Source organism: Brachyistius frenatus, unplaced genomic scaffold, assembly GCF_029030835.1.
Source record: "Brachyistius frenatus isolate BFR_SWC_R1_liver_20210118 unplaced genomic scaffold, ASM2903083v1 Contig_69, whole genome shotgun sequence".
Taxonomy (NCBI): Eukaryota; Metazoa; Chordata; class Actinopteri; family Embiotocidae; genus Brachyistius; species Brachyistius frenatus.
Genome location: NW_027210668.1, coordinates 1862546 through 1882154, shown reverse-complemented (window position 1 = coordinate 1882154; position 19609 = coordinate 1862546). Strand labels below are relative to the sequence as shown.

At 42.3% G+C, this 19609-nt stretch overlaps 1 protein-coding gene across 1 annotated transcript; it reads left to right on the top strand.

The window, feature by feature from the left end:
• Positions 1–249: 249 nt before the first annotated feature.
• lmf1 (lipase maturation factor 1) lies at positions 250–19374 on the top strand. The gene is given in 12 exon segments (XM_069707519.1): positions 250–463; positions 1339–1443; positions 1446–1647; positions 2209–2219; positions 3881–4029; positions 8977–9042; positions 12190–12357; positions 13054–13234; positions 14060–14213; positions 15167–15350; positions 15897–16009; positions 16718–19374. Coding segments are annotated over 12 exon segments (1731 nt in total). The 5' UTR covers positions 250–252; the 3' UTR covers positions 16905–19374.
• Positions 19375–19609: the final 235 nt, after the last annotated feature.

Below are 19609 nucleotides of genomic sequence, written 5' to 3'. Positions count from 1 at the left end.
GTGAGCCATTAGGCCACGCCCATTCGCGACTCCACTAAAATACTAAACTTTTCCCCGGAAGAGACGCGTGTTCCTACTTTCATGACTTTTTGAATATGATAAAGCCTCCAAAAATGCAGTTGCTTACGAAGAATAATAATAACGCGGAATAATAATTCCTAATAATAATAATAATTAATGAATCAAAAATCAAATACTTCCGCGTGTCTTCAGTCACGTGACCGTGAGACCCCCTCCCCCCCCAAGCAAAACATGGCGGCCACCGCTGGCAGCCCGGAGAGCTCCGTGAGGAGAAGACGCGTGGACAGCAGGAAGACGGAGACAAACTCCGGTCTCAGCACTTCAGAAAATGGAGAAAACGCCAGCGGAGACGCGGAGAAAGAAAAGGAGCCTCCGTCGCTGCAGCCCGGGACTTTCTGGCTGACGCGGGTTGTGCTGCTTCGCTCCGTCGCTTTTATTTACCGTGAGTCTGTTTCACTTCACGCCAAACACCAACAGCGTCGTTACGTGTTAAAAAAAACAACAATAAATAAACGTACCCCAAAACAGTCACGTTTTAAACAACAACAACAACCCTGAACGGTGTGTTTGTGTGTCAGTCTGACTGCGTCATAGTTAAAGAAACGAGGCCTTCAGTTTGTTTTACTTCTACAGAAGTTGACAGTCGCCGGCAGGACAGTCACGTTTCCCCTCCATTCAAACTGAATACATCTCCAGGATACCTGACCTCCTCCTCCACCTCCTCCTCCTCCTCCTCCACCTCCTCCTCCGCCCAATAGGACTGCAACAATCCCAACATTTTAACTCTGTTCACTTCATTCAGTCGTAGTTCAATAATACACCATATCAGGAAGAAGAGAAATTTATTGGCACGGAGCACCGTCCGTGAGTAAAAATGACATTTCTCGTTGCCTTCTAGGTTTCGCAACACATCTGGCAGGGCGTGTGTGACGTAAATAACAACTTAAAGCTTTCCTGAACGATACGAAACAAATATAAGGACAACCACGCGTCCCGATAATCAAAAATAAACACCAAGCGCTGGAGATCTATGTGGAAATAGTGCTGGAACGACACAGGAGTTTCATCCAGCTGTTTCTATACAGATGAATGGAAAATACTCTAATCAGCTGAAAGAGTTGCGATCAGGCGGTTGTGTAATAACTATGACCATTTTTCAGTCCGAAGACAGAAGGACGACTGCAAAAAGCACTGATTGGAGAAAACACGAAGGCACCGACCTGACGAAGAAAGCAGAACAGATGCAATGTTCTTCAGAGAGGTTTTGACATTTGAACGGGGTTGTGTTGATCCGTCCGTCTCCGCTCTGTTTTGCAGTTGTGGCGTTCAGCGTGGCGTACAACCAGAACAAGCAGCTGATCGGCGAGCGCGGCCTGATGCCCTGCAAGAGCTACCTGAACAGCGTCAAGCGCTACGTCGGGGGAAGATAGGCACGGCCGCCTTGGCGTACACCCCCTCCGTCCTCTGGTTCCTGGACTGGACCGACATGGACGCCAACCTGGACGGCGTCGCCCTGGTGGGGGCGGCGCTGTCGGGCTTCGTCCTGCTGACGGGAACGGCCAACGTGGTGATCATGGTCGCTCTGTGGCTGCTCTACCACTCGCTGGTCAACGTGGGACAGCTGTGGTGAGTGCGGGTTCGCCCGACGACGCTCTGCGGCCGGGAGCAGTTTTGAAAATGTTCACACACTCGTGCTGAGAGGTTTTTTTTTTAAACTTCATACGAGCTCTAAATGTAAATAATTGGACCAGAGCTAGTGATGCTTTTATGGAATCAGTATTTTACACGCGAACAAATACATCTTCAAATTTAATGAAATTTAATTTATAGCAACTCTGCTTTCATCCTTTAGTTTAGAAAACATCCAAATGTTTCTGAATACCAGACAAGAAAACATATTGGACGTAGTCTCCCTACTTTCATGTTTCACATCTTTAACAGTGTGACGTGTCGCTGAGGACGAACAACTGCAGCTCAACTTTACATCCTTATAGAAGGTCATGGTCGTGTTTTGAGCTGATTGTATTTGTCAGTTAATTAATTGAAAGGTAAAAAAAAAGAAAAAAAAAAATCCACCAGCGTTCATAAGATTTAGTTCATTCTTGCTGTTTGACAATGTTTAAAAAAAAAAAAAAAGATCAAATACTTATGTCTTTGTTCTTTTTGTTTTCCTTTCTCTCTCTGTAGGTACTCCTTTGGTAAGTGAACTTTGACCTGTGGCTTCCTTTTGTTTCTCCTCCTAAAGAAGAAGTGGATCAGAGGTGAAGCGTTCATGTGAGACCGGTTTTCATATCAGTTGTAATTTCTTAAACTGTGAAGGTGATTTAGCGACATCTCTCAAACCAAACTTTTTCATGCACTGACACACGTAATGCATTTAGAAACGTAGGACTATACACATTTATAAAGAAAAGATGTCTCCGCACTCTTGATTATTGTCCAATAAAGATTGAAATGGGTGCTCAAAATGATGATTTTGGAAATTGATCCCAAACAATAAAAAGCAGCAGCTACGCAATCATGATCCAGTTTAATGACTGTTCATAAGTCTACTTATGTTTACTGCTAATTATTGGGTTATAAGTGCTCTAAATGCTTTTTAAGTGATTTTTATTCCAACACGTACTTAAAGCACGAAAACAAATTCAACACGTACCTAATTGCCACGATAAAAACCACACAGGTGTTAGTTTACAGCTAATTATTGATTTGTCAGGGCTTTAAATGCTTTTTAAGCAATATCAATTCAACATTTACTGCACAAAAGTCGACTTTGTTTCCAGCTAGTAAACAAAGAAGACGGCTCGTTTGCAGCTTTCTGACTCCATGAACTCAGTAAACCGCCATCAATATATGAAGAACTGTGAGGTTGGGAAGAAATAAGATAACTTGGATGTTGCATGTTTCGGTCCGGCCCAGATAAGTGGCGAGCTCCGTGGCAGCTCTGCGATTGGTTCACGGCACTTTTGTAGTCGAGAGACGCCGTGCCTGTCTGTGGTGGAGAGCTGTGTCTTCTATTACACTTAAAAATAATAAAAAAAAAGATATTTTTCTTTCTCTCTCACTCGAACTGTCTTTCTCCTCTTGTCCCTCTTGTGTTTTGGAGCGATTATCACACGCTGGCTGCCGCTGCTGCTTGAAGTCGGCGGACGAAGCTCCTCCGATTGTTCCCAAGTCTAGACAGAAAACCAGAGGGGGAGGAAAGGGGGTGTTTGCTGTTAGGGACATTAGTGGCAGATGATGCTCTCTCACTTCAACCACTTTCTCAAAAAGTTCAAAGCTAAAAAAAAAAAAAAGAAAGACATTTAGTAGTGTAAACCTGAATAGAATTGATTTAACGACACCAGCAGAGGCTCTTTTCACGATCAGAATTCGATCCATCCGGTGTGATAACATTCGGAAAGTCTTGAAGAGCCACACTGTTGAATCATTTTATCCCCATTCAAGTTAGCTGAGGGTTAGGAAGCCGACAAGTCGAATGCTCTGCCTATAAAGCGTGTCCAGTGCGCATTCCTCCTCACGGCCAGAAAGTCTCACCAGACACCAGATTTATAAAACGTATGCAGATGTTTTCTTCCATCCCACAGAGACACTGCAGTTGCTGTTTTAACACTTTTATTTGCCACATTGTTACAATGCCAGACACTATAAATATAAACTCTGTATATATTTTTGTATTATTATAATCAATATATATTAATTCCCGCATCAATAATGTGACATCATGTCATTTTCAGGTGCGTTTTGTTGAACTGAAATCCAACGTGACTCCACGTTCAAGCATTGTTTTCCCTTCTGTTTTGAGCCGTACTTGAGAAAAAGAGCACCTATAGTCACCAGATCTTGTGGTTCTCTGCAGGTTGGGAGAGCCAGCTGCTGGAGACGGGCTTTCTGGCCATTTTCTTGTGTCCGATGTTCACTCTGTCCCAGGTCCCCCGCCGCTGTCCTCCGTCCCTCATCTGCATCTGGACCTTCAGATGGCTCATTGTTCGCATCATGCTGGGAGCTGTGAGTACAGAACTTTCTCTGTAGAGAGATTCCAGACCGTCGACACAAAAGAATAGAAAAATCCACGCGGTCGTGAGATTACATGAGATTATAACGGCAGCAGCGATGCCCTTTTGAAGCTGTGATGACAGAGCAGAGACTCGGTGTCGTTTCTCAGTGGTGTCAGACGGAGTACAGCGCCCACCACGGGCCATGAGTGATTGATCCACCCCCATCACAGCCTTTTATCTGTGACAGCACCGTGGTCCACCGCTGCTCTTTAACGACCACATGGGTTTCTGTTTGTGAGGAAGATGCGGCTCAGTGTGCACTTCAAAGAGCCCTGCAGACTTAGGACGCGGCACCTATCTGATTAAGGAAAGCTTCAAGTTGTCACACAACAAGTCACTTTTTCTACATCGACATCATGGTACGTCTCAATGGCATCTATTGGTTGACATTAATACATAAATTAGGAAAGAAGAATCTAAATGCATTGAGATAAAATGACCGTAAGAGATGTTACACGTTCCTCTTGTTATCTGTCACCGATCGTCAAAATAGTTCAATACAGATATTTATAAACGTCCATGTTCCAATTCACACTGTAGGCGTAAAGACATACCTTCCCTAAAAAAATTCAAGTCCTGAGAGTACATTGAAATAGAAAATGAAATATGGTGCTGTTGCCTTGCTCACCTTTGCAAAATACAAAATACAACAACATGTTCTTGGTAATCTTGATAAAGAACCATCTGCATGGTACCTCGTGTGGTAATTAGGTGGCTCATTAAAACAATATGAAGTTCCAACACGCATGCACACACACATCTAGCTCAGCAGGGTTGCCCAAACACAATCAGTTCCAACATATGGCTGCAGAAATATAACTCTCATTAGATGACCATATGTTGTGCTCCAAAAAAGTGTCAACATTGAAATATATGCTAATTAATACATTCATTTCATTTTATCGGTGCCCGCATTAGCAGAGCTGAATATGTTTGATATATGATGCTCTTTGTGTTGGGATATTAATCTGCTCAGATGCCTCCTAATCTGTGCTGCAGCAGCTTGTTTACAGCTGCAGTACACTGTGAGGGTAATCAGGCTGGCAAAAGTGGAGCTAATTAGATTTTAGGAGACCATGTTGGCTCATTAACTATGAAATAGAGTAAATATATTAGTGATGTTCACATAAGGGCGGCGTGCTTTAAGTGCTGATTGATATTCGGCCTCGTAGCCCTCCACTGTCTTCTCTTCTTTGTAAATAAATTAGCCGGAGGTTTGAGGACCTCGATTAAGTGATCGCCCTGAGAGATCCGGTAACGCTGTTTGATTATCGCGTCGGGGCGATAACTTTTAGAGGGCCTGTTGATAGTCTCAGCCACGATGCTGCGGTTCCTCCTCATTTTCAAATGGCTCTGCAGCCTCTGATGAGTCCATCTAGTCAATGTGACAAAAAGTTATTTCCAGCATGGTCCAAAGGCAGACAAAATATATGGAAGACTCTCTTATCTGCTCAAGCCTTATTCTCAGGACATTATTTCTAGTATCACACCAGAGTATTTACAACAGGCTAAAGTAATTGATAAAAGATCAGCAGTACAGCTTTTTCCTACTGCAGGGAGGACAAACGTTACGGCATCCGCTCGCATGCTGCACGGCTTTGTCATGTTTACAGAAGACCGAAATCAATTTCTTCTAAAGAGCCCAAATAGCAACTAAACATCGACATATTAGCGTCGTCTTTGTGAGCGTGTTACTTAGATAACAGTAATTTGCTCTGTTTGTTAGGTACACCTAGAGATGCTGCGGTCGGCATTCTTTTAGCTTCGCACAAAGCAAATCGGTCCTGTTTACATCCCGAAGGGTATTATAAATGAATGGGAACCTGATAGCAGATTTGTGTTTCTTAATAGATAAATATACATCAAATTTAGTAATTTTGGGGCACTTGATGTCATTTTTTTTTTTTTGTCACAGAATGACTAACTGACTAATTTCTGTGTTTTTCAGTAAATGTTTACGAGCTTCCTGTTTTCACAACATAATTCATTATGTTCAAGTAACGTTTACCTGTTCCAGGATTGAACAGGATAAATGCTTTGATACTAACTGGGTGGATAGTTGTTGTAAAGCTTGGTGGATATTATGGGATACACGTTTTACTTTGTTGTGGACAATTATGTTCTAATTTGAAATACGTTAAAATGTCTTCATTTCTGTGTGCCTGAAAAATTGAAGTGTAATGTTGAAAAAAAAACCGGTGCAGATGAGAGTCAAACACAACAGTAAAGCTGCAGGTCGTAACACCAAAACAACCAGCTGAAAAACCCTAAAATGTTACTTGGAGCTGCAGTCGGAGGGTTCATTCACAACATGCGTCAGATTCCACACATACGTAGTCATAGTCCTTGTTCATAATGGAGGAAAATTATGACCAATCAGTTTAATCCTGTTTTTAGTTCAAAAACAATTTACCACAATTTCCAATTTGCTTTTTACAAGAGGCTTCTTGTTTATCGTCCAAGAATATGAAGGATATGCTGGAAAAATTGCTTGTCTATCGAAGCACTGAATCTGAGACGGCTACTGCTGTTTTCTTTGTTGGGATTCAGGGTAAACCTTTGCTTGCCGGCCTTCCTGATGCGGTTTACGTCATCTCACGAGCATCGTTGTCAAAGTCTCGCTGTATCTGGAAAACGGGATTCGTGGTCTGAACCTCGGTTATTCGGAAGATGCAAAATCTTTTTATTTAAATCTTTTAAAAGCTCTTTTCACTGACAGTTTTTCACGGCCTGGTTTGGTGATGAGATTGAGAATTCATCAGTTTTCCGGTTTTTCTTTTTCTTTTTCTTGTAAATAAACAGATCTTTCTTGTATAAATCTTGAGAGGAATCAGAATTTTTGATAAGTATTTCTCTCACTTGGTGTTCCTCATAAAAAAACCCTACTCAATTCACAGAGGTATCATTTTCCCCTGGCGTTCTTCACACTCTGGACTGAGCGCTCTGTTTATGCTGGAGGTTTATATTATCAAATTGTAATTGATGACATTTCAGGGTCTCATGACAGAATTAGATTATCAGCAGCATCTTCGGCTGCTCCACTTCAACAGCTGGCAGTTGCAGCGAGCGGCCGAGCTCGTAATCAAGAGTGAAATGTTCTGGTTTTTCTAAATCTGGTTAGACGGGTTAGTGGGCGATTTATTCCACATTCCATGCCAACCACATGATGGGCCGATGTGTCAATATTGACAGTCTCGTGTCTTGGATAGCGCGTTGTTTACTTGGGTCTGTCGGTGGAAAACGGTCCCAGAACGGAGGTCGCATTTACCCGTGTTTCTGTCTGAATTCGAGTCATAAAAAAAAAAAAAAAAAAAGGAAAATCCGCTCTCAAGGACTATTATTACTGAGTATTAACCTTTCATAACCTGCCTCATCTTCACTTAAATATCATGCAGGCTGCACAGTTACCATCAGCTGTACACATATGACACGTATGCTCATTACTTTAGTCCAAAGATACTCAGAAACGTTTCTGTTTTTTGCTCAACACTTCCTGTTTTTAGTAATGGAATCACTGCAGTACCCAACACCTTTATGAATCTGTAAATAGGTCACGAGTGCTTATTCCCGGTCTGATACATTCGCGTGACAAAAGAGCTACTGTGTACATCTGTGAGCCGTTATTGAGACCACTGAAGGTCAATAAAGCCGACGACATGTTCAGACTGCGAGCGAGTTAGATTTGTTCTTTTCAGATTTGATCTTCAAGTGAAGGCTCTCTACTTTCTTCACGTTCAAGTGGAGTAGATTTGTGTCTTTACTGTCAGTGAACGCTTCATCTCAGTAGAATAAAGGTGTCAGTCACTGAGTGATTGCACAATTTGTCCCACTTCTCTCTGATGTGGCTACGAACCATATTTCTATGGTGAGCACATGATTTGGTATTGGCAGGAACCTACGAAAGCATTTGTGGAGGATTGTTTTGAATCAAGTTCTGCTTTATAAAGCGTGTGAATAGTTCAATATTTTCCAGGGAATCCGACAGCATAACATTGTTTTTATGCCACCGGGGTGGCAAGAACTGGAAGCATTATGTTTTTCATTTTTCCGTTCTTTGAAGGGAATTTATTCAAATTTGGCACAAACGTTCACTCGGTCCCAATGATGAACTGATTAGAATTTGCGGGTCGCTGTGACCTCACGTCCAGCTCATCCATCCGTCTCATTCTTGTGAATTAGTTATCTAAGAAAGAAAAAATAACTATACAATCCAGGTGTGCTGCCTAATTCAGTCCAGAATGAACTGCACAGTCACACCACACTGCAGCGCTCCTCCCTTCATGTGCTTGTAATTCATTTACTCTTGGCAGCTTTACTGTGGTTATCTGTGTGGATTATAGATCCTTCCCTACAGATGATCACACCATGTATTTTTTCTTCATCTTATCAAACAGTGCTGCAGCAGAATTGGAGGCAAAGTCATTTGTAAATAGATTTTTTTACAGCTCTTGGCATCAAACGTTTGCAAAGATTGTCGATGTTTTTCTTAATGCTTTTCCATCAGGTGCTGTCTTAGCTGAAAGCTTGTTGTCAGTCTTGGTTGGCTTTTTGCATATAATATGTATACTGAACATTATATACAGATTCCATGATTATTAGATAATTCCCGTTTGTGTAATAACATAATTGTGTCCATCGGCTGTCACATCTGAGACTAATCCTTTCAGACTTTTCTCATCATCATGTGCTTTTGATAAAACGTCCATTAAGTAACCACCTGGACACTCCAGAAGCTGAATATGTCATTTACTCTGTAATGAGATTCTCTAATAGGCTGTTGATGGTTGCTAATTTTACACAATTTACAACACGTGTTTTTTTTTGTTTGTTTTTTTTTGCTGTAAAGTTTGAAGGAGATACAAACATTCGGCTTTACAGAACTTTGTGTCTTTTTTAGGGTCTTATTAAAATCAGAGGCGACAAATGCTGGAGAGACCTCACCTGCATGGACTACCACTACGAGGTGAGTGCACAGTGTTGTGTGTTTATTGTGCGGTGTGTCTGTCCAATTCCCTGCTTGTTAGCCTGTTACAGTACACGGTGATTCATCTTCATCTCCTGCTTTTCATCCATAAATTGATTTGATGCTGTAGGTTCCTCATTAAGTTCTTACATTTCATTGCTTAAGAAGTGCCACTAAAGTTCAGCGACGGCGCCTCTAACAACCGAAAAAAACGTAATTGATTTAAATCTGGCCATCATCTCCTTCTAAGTAGTCCCCTTATGCAGCAGTACACTTCACTGGATCTCCTCCACGGCGTCAAAATGGTCTTTTTTGGGAGAGAAAAAGATGTTGCAGGGAGCCCAATCTGGTGAGGAGCAATGATTGTGTTGTTGGAGGTGAGAACTGAGTTACCATGGCGCCACATGGGCCTTAAAACCAAACCAATAAGCAAAACAAAACACTGCAGAGTTGGGTCATAATTCTTTGAGGTTTTTTTTTTTTTTTTTACTACAAGTGACACCTTTCTTAATACACGCAGTCAGCTGATCCCTTGTACATTCACGGTTATTAATTAGAGAAGCTTTAAGACACTTTGTTCATGAAAGATTTGACCTTTTCTCGGCTGAACACTTTAAAAAGAAATGTTCCCATTGTGAAATCCTAAGGCTGTCTGCTGATCTCTGGGAAGTAACAGTAGGAAACACCACAGTAATGATCCCGGGGAACCAAGGACTTCAAATCTATGCGTAGATGACACTTGCAGTAGAGTATTATAATACTTTACTTTGTAATTATTACCAGCATGACCAGCAGAACCAGACTCGTTCCTGCAGTTCCCAAAGGCCCGTTTTCATGACCAATTGAACACCTAAGACTAATCCAGATATACAAAAACATTGGGCCTTGGCTTTGTCTCCTGAGGGGTTGCAATGAACTCACATCAGGCTAACGCGTTACAGGAACCGCTGCTGTGGGTTTCAATAAATCAGTCTCTCTTTCACAGAGCGTGACGTTGTTTAAATCCAGTGTTTGTTTCCTCCCCCCCCCCGTGGGACGCTCAGCCGCTCTGAGTGTTACCACGCCGCAGAGGGAGGAGGGCCACCTTCTGTAATTGACATAGACAGGAATACACCGGCTCCTATGGGACTGGATGACTGGAGATGACACACACACACAGATCAAAAATACAGTAGAGATAGTCTCACTGTCTGAAATATAATGAGAAGGTAGGATAGGCTATAATACTCTGGTTCCTGTGGGACTTGATAGCGAGCACTGTGTGGAATTTATATGCGTGTATATATAATGTATATGTATTTGATTTGTGCAAGTAGATTGGGAATTATATACTACTTGTAGATTTGAAGTGTCTCAACAACTATTGGAGAGTTGCCATAAGATACATACGAACCCATCTCCATTTTTCTTCTAGCCTTGTTTTGGTCCTTCAGCCGTTGAGGAAAACAATTTTGTGTCTGTAAGAGTCAGAGACATAATGTCCCAAAACCTGTAAAAGATGATGCAAGAATGGGTGAAAGTTGCTGATCAGTAGATTCGGGTGCTGATTTGTCGGTGGGATCAGGAGCGTGAGCAACAAACAGTGCAGCAGTTTCTTATTGCCGGAATTGTTGACAGGTTTGAGTGCCTGAAGATAGACTAACTTTAAAATAAAACTAGGTCACCTTTTAAAGGGAAAATAGCACCTTTTTTTTTTCCTTTTTCTTTTCTTACAAATGAACAGTTCAGTTCAAAATAAAATGCACTCTTGCTTAATTGAGTACCACAACGCGTTGGGCGACGTTTCCAGGTTAACTCGGTGACTTCGCAGCTGTTCCGACCTTTACTGCTGTTAACAATGCATTTTAAGAACTGCTGTGTGGCCGCGGTGGCTGGAAAAAAAAGCTGCAGAGGCTTGCTTTAACGAAACTCTGAATTCAAGTCTGAAATGGGAGAACTAAATGCTTGCATAGGGGATTCTTTAGTTCCATGCTGACCGGTATTTTAGGTTTGTGTACCAGAAAAGGTGTTGTCACCTGACAACTCGTCTTACAATGTGGCGCTTATTTCGCGCTCGGTCAGTTTTCCCTGGTCTGGTCCGAGTTCAAGTGTCAACGGCCTAAAGGGTAATGTGGATTTACACGCCCACGCGCACGGGGAGCACCGGAAGCCACTGGCGCCAGGTGAAGCCTTATTAACCCCCTCTGACACACTGCTCCCTTTCAGGAGCTGCAGATCTCCTCCTGTCCTGACTCCCTGGGGGGCTGCGGAGGTGTGTTTCGGCATAGTTGGCGTTTTGTTTTGCGTCGCGCTGTTTGTTGTAATGCAGCTAGTTTTCTAGCCCTGTGGGGTTGTTTGGTTGTCTGAGGTTGCAGGCTCCGTGCCCTTGGATTTCCGGGAGTGTTTTGGTAAGCTACAGGTTAAATAACTCCCAACGTTTTCCCCTCGATTCCATAAAAACAACACAAGTATAGATTAGTATGCCAGCTGTCTTGTTTTCCTTTTTCCTCCACCTATTCCTGTGCTAAATGTATTTGTCACCACCTTCCCCGACACCGTCTGCATGTTCAGCTATTACACGGTGTTGCATGCAACCACCTCGCGCGCACACACACACACACTCCGTCTCTCTCACACACACACACACACACACACACACACACACACACACACACACACACACACACACACACACACACACACACACACACACACACACACACACACACACACACACACACACACACACACACACACACACACACACACACACACACACACACACACTGCACAGCGCTCTGTGTGTTTTCTGCTCGTAGGTGGAGTCGCCTTCATTTCGGTAACGTTCCATCTTTATTTAGACGTGGAAATGTTTCCCTAAAAGTGTGGCACCGTTAATTACTCTCCATCCCGGCCTGAGACGAGAGTCGGTGCCAAAGTAAAGCAGAGAAAACTTCCATCTCGAGCAGAAGAAGCAGTCTTGTGTTTACAACACGTTTAAAGGCGAAGCAGACTCTGCACATGATCAAACCTTCTTTTTTTATGTCAAAAAATAATGGAAAAATCATTTATTTAACGATTATGATTACCTGCCCCCCTCTCCCTGCCCCCCGTCCCCTCCCCTCTCCGACATTTGTCCTCTTGACTGTGACCTCTGTGTGTCTCCAGACGCAGCCAGTTCCCAACCCCATGTCGTACTACATGCATCGCTCCCCGTGGTGGGTCCATCGCTTCGAGACGTTGTCCAACCACTTCATCGAGCTCATCGTCCCCTTCTTCACCGTCTTCGGCAGGCGGATGTGCATCGTGAACGGAGCAATCCAGATCCTTTTCCAGGTAACTCGCGCTGGTCGCCATCACACGGGACCGAATGATGACCGACACGGGGATGGTCGATGGATAATAAACAGCAGTAGTTAGGTGATGGAGATATACAGTAGGTGGTGCTCATTCTCCATCTGGGTATGCATTACCGCCACCTTCAGACTGGAGAAACATATTACAACCAGGCACCGGTAAAAACAGCAGAAGCAAGGAAGGACGATAGTCGCACGCACTGATCGATTTTCTCAAAACATCAACTGTACATTCACTTAGAAACGCTGCTTTGTTTTCAACTTATCAAACTTACTTAACTGATAATTGAAATGATTTACTTTGCTTTAAATGTGTGACATATTTTTTAAATCTATAACTAAACACGGAGTCTGTTTCAACTGAAAAATTCCAAACAGTTCTGAAGAGAAAGAGAAGAATGTGAGTGAGGCAGGAGTTTAAATTGACTGTTTAGGAGAGACGAGTCAGAACGTTATTATTACATTAACAAGCTTTAATGGCTGGTGTGCAGGAATGTTTCATTGCATTTATCTGCATTCTCCATCACTGTACACTTCAATTAAATTTGTGCATCATGTGCAGTGGGTGTCGGAGCACATGCAAGTTCGCCTGGTTCAAAAAGAAAAAAGTCACGACTGTATATTGCGGCATTTTATAAGTTTTCTTCTCTGTACTAACGGCCTTTTCGGACCGTAGGTGGTTTTGATTGTGAGCGGGAACCTCAGTTTTCTCAACTGGCTGACCATCGTTCCCAGTTTGGCCTGTTTCGACGACGCAGCGGTCGGCTTCTTGTTTCGCTCAGGGGGCGGAGCCAAGAAGGCAGTGCTGGAGATACAGAATGAGGATAAAGCCGGACGCACACCGAAACCTACCAGAGGTACTGAGATTCAGTTTTTTACTCCATTGTTCTTTCAAAAAGTTGGTATTCTATTTTGCAAAGAATCACGAGATGCACAACATGGCTGCAGAAACAGGATACAGTTCAAATATAACATTGGTATTACTTACAATAGAAGCTAATGGCCTGCAGTAATAAAGGTAGAAGGTCTGGTCATACCGAAGAGGGAATTATGGGAAGAAAAGGAATTAGCACTTGGACAGCTGAGTGGCTGGGAAAAAATATGACACACGGTTTATTGGAATTTAAAGTGATGTCGCTTCAATTTTTTGACAATGCGGACCGCTTCATAATGTGGTAAAAGTGTGAGAGCGGCCCCTCTCTAATTGGTCTCATCGGACCCATTAGTGTCGTTGCTTTATTGTTGGATGTTGCATAATAAAATAGCAGTGTACCTGGAGTGTGAGCGTGTTTGAATCATTTGAACAGACCCAGTAAAGTGTGTCCTGGTGAGAAGTTTTATTTGGATTGCGCTGATGTCTTTAACATGCGTTGAATAAGCTGGCAGAGTAGGAAGGAACTGACGCAGACTCGCCCGGCATTTGTCAATACCATCCGTCCCGTGATCTGGAGAAGCCGGAGCGTGTCTACGTGGTCACACCGCGCGCACACACACACACACGCACGCACACACACACACACACACACACACACACACACACACACACACACACACACACACACACACACACACACACACACACACACACACACACACACACACACACACACACACAGTGCAGTTTCATCGCCTTTGTCCGTCTCCGGTGTCAGAATACGAAGTTCTTCCTTTTTGTGTTTCAGGTATGTTGATACGTCGGGTGGTGAACGTTTCTTTGGGCATTCTGATTGGCTGCCTGAGCGTCCCCGTGGTGATGAACCTGTTGAGCTCCAGGCAGGTGATGAACACCTCCTTCGACCCGCTGCGCATCGTCAACACCTACGGGGCCTTCGGCAGGTACAGTTCTAGAGTTGGAAGTGGATTACAGGACAGTGTTAGCAGAGCGACCTTCATTACGGATCACTGCTGGAATCTAACTCAATACATTTACTCACACACTTTATTTTCATATCACTTTATACTTCTTCAACTTCACTACATCCCAGTAACAAATCAAGGTTCTTGCACACAAAACGCATGAAGAGTTGATCAAATATATGATGCTTTTTGTTATAAATTGAACCAAGAGCAGCTTTAACAATTAGTTGATGCATTTATTAGCCCATTTTTTTCTGCCATTATTTGTCCTAATTTGGCCATTGTCCCCAAATTGGATCATTTCCAGCTTCTCAGACAGGAGGTCTTGCTACCTTTCTTTTGCCTTTTGATTTGCATTCCTCACCATATTCTGAATTTCACAAACCAAAGAATCAATTGATGAACCACTCAACTGGCATTTTATTTGGTACACGTAACTCAAATCAGCACAGATGAACAGTCCTGCAATAAACCCTTTCTTTTATGCACATTATAATGTCCAACTTGTGGTTGCTGTTGAACTGTGCAGCGGCGTGTATATAGAGAGGTTTCTTTTATTCGGCCTACCCTCTTTGAAATACATGGGATGGACAAATTATTGGAAACTGCAGTACAGTTCAACAGCACCCAAACAATGAAGCCTCCAAAACAACCCATAAACAGTGTGAGTCAGCACTTTACCAGAGGTGGTGTAACCTATAAATTGCCAACTGAGAGTATTCATAATGAAACTATTAAAATACATAATTGTCAGAAATTGCCTGCAAGTCTACCAACGGTAAAAAAAAAAACCTGTTTACACATTCATGCATTTACAATAATCACATCAAATCTTTGCCACGTACATGTTTAGACTTATGATTTGACAGTGTGTGCTGGTGCGTGTGAAAGCGTCCGTTTCCCACCTTTCCCTTCTTCTCTGCTCTGACCAGCATCACCAAGGAGCGTACCGAGGTGATCTTCCAGGGCACTCTGAGCCCAGATCCCAAAGACGCCGAGGCAGTTTGGGAGGACTATCAGTTCCTTTGTAAGCCGGGAGACGTTTACCGGCGGCCGTGCCTCATTTCTCCGTACCACTACCGACTGGACTGGCTCATGTGGTTCGCTGCCTTCCAGGTGAGAACAAACCCACAAACCTGTGCGTGAACACGTTGACCTCTTTTTTTTTTTTTTTTAATGTGTATCAATTATTTCCCCTTATTTGCATGTGTTTTTTTTTTGTTTTTTTTCACCATTGTGGCTTTTTGCGTTCTAATTAAATTAACATGGAGGAGCTTCGGTGTGCTTTTGTGACACTAGGGGGCAGTAGTTCCATGTATTTACATCCAACTCATCTCAGAACAAGCTGGCTATAATCTGTTTGTCCTTCAGCCTCAATCTATTAATCTGTTGCTGTTTTTGTGTTTCTGTTCCTTGTTTTGTCTGACTCTCAGAGTCTTTCTTCTTATTTACTTCTTCCCCTTTTTCTCACAAACTCTTCATCTCTTCATCTTTATCTTTTTAATATAATTTTTTTTCGCCATAATCTCTCCACACTCCCTGGTTTTTTGTTTCTTTGATTCCCAATATGCCTCTTTAAAAATCATCCTTCTTCACATTCCGATCTCTTCCGCACCGCTCTGTTATGTTTTCTAACATATCGTCTCCTTTGTTTTGGGACAGACCTACGAGCAGAGTGAGTGGGTGATCCACATAGCAGGACGTCTGCTCTCCAACGACAGCGCCGTCCTCTCGCTGCTCGACCACAACCCCTTCCAAGGCAGAAAGTCACCGAGGTGAAGACGGAGCACACAGTCGACACCAACCTGAAAGAAAAAGAAAAGCTCCTGTTGTTACTTTTGGTTTCAACTGTCGTTTTCTGAAATCACACTCTATCGTTCTAATAATGATCAAGCTTTGGTTCCAGACATGTATCTGTCTTTTAAAGGATGTTTACATGGAACAATCAAATTACAATCCCATACCCCCCACAAGCAATTCTCTTCTATTCTCATGTCCCATCTGATGAAGGTAAAAGCAGAAAATGTCTTTCTTTTTTTTGTTTTTGTTTTGCTAAAATGCAAAAGCTTAAATATATATAGGCTGAGCACCGTCTCACAATGCATGCTGGGACAACGCAGTCACATGAAAATGTAACTACATCCCAACAAACGACACATACGACTGATATTTCACCGCAGGATTTGCTGGTAACGTTTGCAACTGTTGAAGTGCACGAGTCTACAATCAGAAGGAGATTCCACTCATTGGACCTGGATGGCATCAGGAGAAAGCTGTTGCTGTTCAAAGCCAACATTACAGCCAAACTTCAGTTTTCCAATACGTGCATGGCGGTGGTAGTATCATGGTTCAGGTTTGCTTGGCTACCTGATTGACTGAGAAGCTCGCTGTCATTGTTTGAACTTTTCATTGGGACAATGATCGTCTTTGAAACATCTGTAATTGTAAAAGTAAATTTTAGTTTTCTGTCTTTTTCCTCTCAGGTGGGTTCGAGGAGAACATTTCAGATACAAGTTCAGCCAGCCGGGAAGCTCCAGCGCGGCGGAGGGCAAGTGGTGGCTCAGGAAACGCATCGGAGCCTACTTCCCCCCCGTGGACCTGGAAGGACTCAGGGGCTACTTCCAGTCCAGGAACTGGCCCCATCCTCACACACCACCCAACAGGAAGTGAAGCCACGACCTCCGACATGACCTTCGACCACAGGGCCAAGAGGAAGTCAGGGGTGGTTTGAAAGAGGTCAGTTTGAGGCTGCTGGACTTGAACACAGGTTACAGTCACTGAGGATGGCATCCGGTTTCACGAAGAACTGCTCGATAAAAGCTTTCCTGAAACCGAACATCCACCCATTTATTCCCAAACAATGTGAACGCTTTGAAGATTTCAATTCGAGATGTGTATTCAGCGATCACAAATTGGATGTTTAATTTCTGGCTTTGGTTATGAAACATGAATATTGAAAATGACTACAATATTAAAAATGATCTTCCAATCAGGCTGTAGCTACAGTGAGCAGCTGTTTGTTCTGCTAATTCATCTTTGGTGGGATCGCAGCTGCGGGGCCAATAAACTCACCACTGTTCAGCCAGATGGGACAACATCTTGTATCCATTTCAAATTAAAAGCTATCTCGCATTTCATACGACATCCAGCCATCTTGACCTTGTTACAATCAAAACCTGGAATTGATTGACTCAGTTGCAGGTAAACAGCCACTTTCCCTCCTATCGTCGACCCTCTCTTTTTGTACCAACAACACGATGAATGATAATATTGTACGTACTGCTATTACATGTTACATATTAACATGTTGGTTCCTTCATCTCTTCCCCCTACTGCAGCTGTTTATCAGCTCTGTCTTCATTCTTCATTTAGGGGTTGTTATTCATCTCTTTGCATATGCTGTATGTTTTCTTCATCATCCTCTCCGTGGGCCCATCTCCTCCTTCTGTTTCATGTTGAGCTTTTCTCGGTTACTGAAATTATCTAAAGACAGCAAAGAAAGAAACACAGAAAAAAAAATATTCCTACCCAAAATTTCTCAAAACTGACTCGTTTTTTTTTTTTTTTCTATGTAGGACTTATTGTGTCAAATGAAACCCATAAACTAAACAATTAAAGAGTAAGGAAAGTTGAATAAACCAAACTGGATTGATCGTGAAGAGACAATGTGATCAGTCACATCAGGACAACATTTCACTTTCAAAACTCCAGCAACTGGTTTCATCAGTTCCCAAAAGTTTACAGTGTGTTGTTAAAAGAAAAGGTGATGCAACACAGTGGTAAACAACTTTTTAAAAAAATGTGTTGCCACCATCACATTTAAAATGAGCGCATATTTTTTTTATAAAACAATAACATTTCTCAGTTTCAACATTTGATAGTTTGTCTTTGGTGTAATTGCAATTAAATATGGGTTTACGTGATTTGCAAATCATTAAATTATATTTATCTTTTACATTTTACACACATTTCTTGGAAACGGTGTTTCAAAACTTGTCAGGCTGAATTACATCGTGTGTTGTTTTATAACAGTTGCAGTCAAATATGAGATAAAAGAGAACAAATAAAAAAAAAGATTAAAAGTAAATGATCTATTTATCTGGATAAATAGAAAAGTGTACACAAATGTCTCTTTGAATGACCAGATGCAAAGACCCAAACTTGTGTGGCTTTGTTTCTCCAGAAGTTACAGTGACACAGTGACCACCAGAGGGTACTGTTCTCCAGGTAACTAAGGCCTACTGAGCTTTGTGGTTTATTCTCCCACATCCACCACTTCCACAACATCTTCCTTAAAGTAAACTAACCTACACGGAGCCGTGTCGGCTCGGCAGTACTTTGTAAAGATATCTCTTAAACCGAGATCATCATTTGTCCCACCTATTATTCTGGCAGGGAAATTGAAAAACACAGCAGCAAAGACATTCATTGTGGCTGTACCATTTATTGGCCGGCACAGTCATTATTCTGTTCATGACATTAATAATATTCATACATTTTGTTCTCTGACATCAGTGTGTGATTTTAATTGAACTCTCATTGGCCTTGGCTTCTACTCCTGCGCTGCAGATGTTTTTCAAAGAGCCGCCTGAATCAAACCTTTTCAGTACGTGACATGTCTTTCATGTCTCTTCTACCACATATCACATAGTACGAACAAAGTGCGAGGCGTTTAATAACCTGCCCATGTGGCTGTAGATGGAAAACCATTCAGCGGATTCATCGGTTTGCCTCCTATCCAGATCCAACAATGTGAAGCACAACAAACCATCTGTCTGTACTGAAGATTAAAAAAAAGAAGCCCAGTACAAATAGTGATTTGTTTCTGTTTATGTGGCACAACGGATTTGTATTTTGGAAGAATGAGCAGGCTGTCTTTCCTCTTTGGTAAATATTCTGTTATCCAAACAGCATGATGGAGGTGTTACAGAGCAGCCAATCAATTCTCCAGAGGACGAATGACCTCTTTGACTACTGGGGAGCCTGTGGAGTCCCAACATGTTCAATATTATATAACAAAGAGGGAAGAAAATTCATTTCTAATTTCTAAGTTGTTTTTTTAAACTTGCATATTTCCTATGTATCTGGTTAACCAGCTCTGCTGGGCTGTAAATTACTCAACATTAAAGTGAAGTGCCAAGCTGTGTGTAAAATGACCCCCTCTTTCAGTACGTCTGACCTAACGCATGATGCATGCATTCAAATAAAACGGCAAATCAACCGAAATAAAGTGCCGCAGCTAGCAGGTGAATTCCATCAGAAACGCTAACTCTGCTCACACCCAGCTCGGACATGAAATGAAAGGAGAGTTTAAGTGATGTCGTGTGTGTTTATAAAGTAGCAGGATGGATCCTTAATGAATAAGAATACATTTA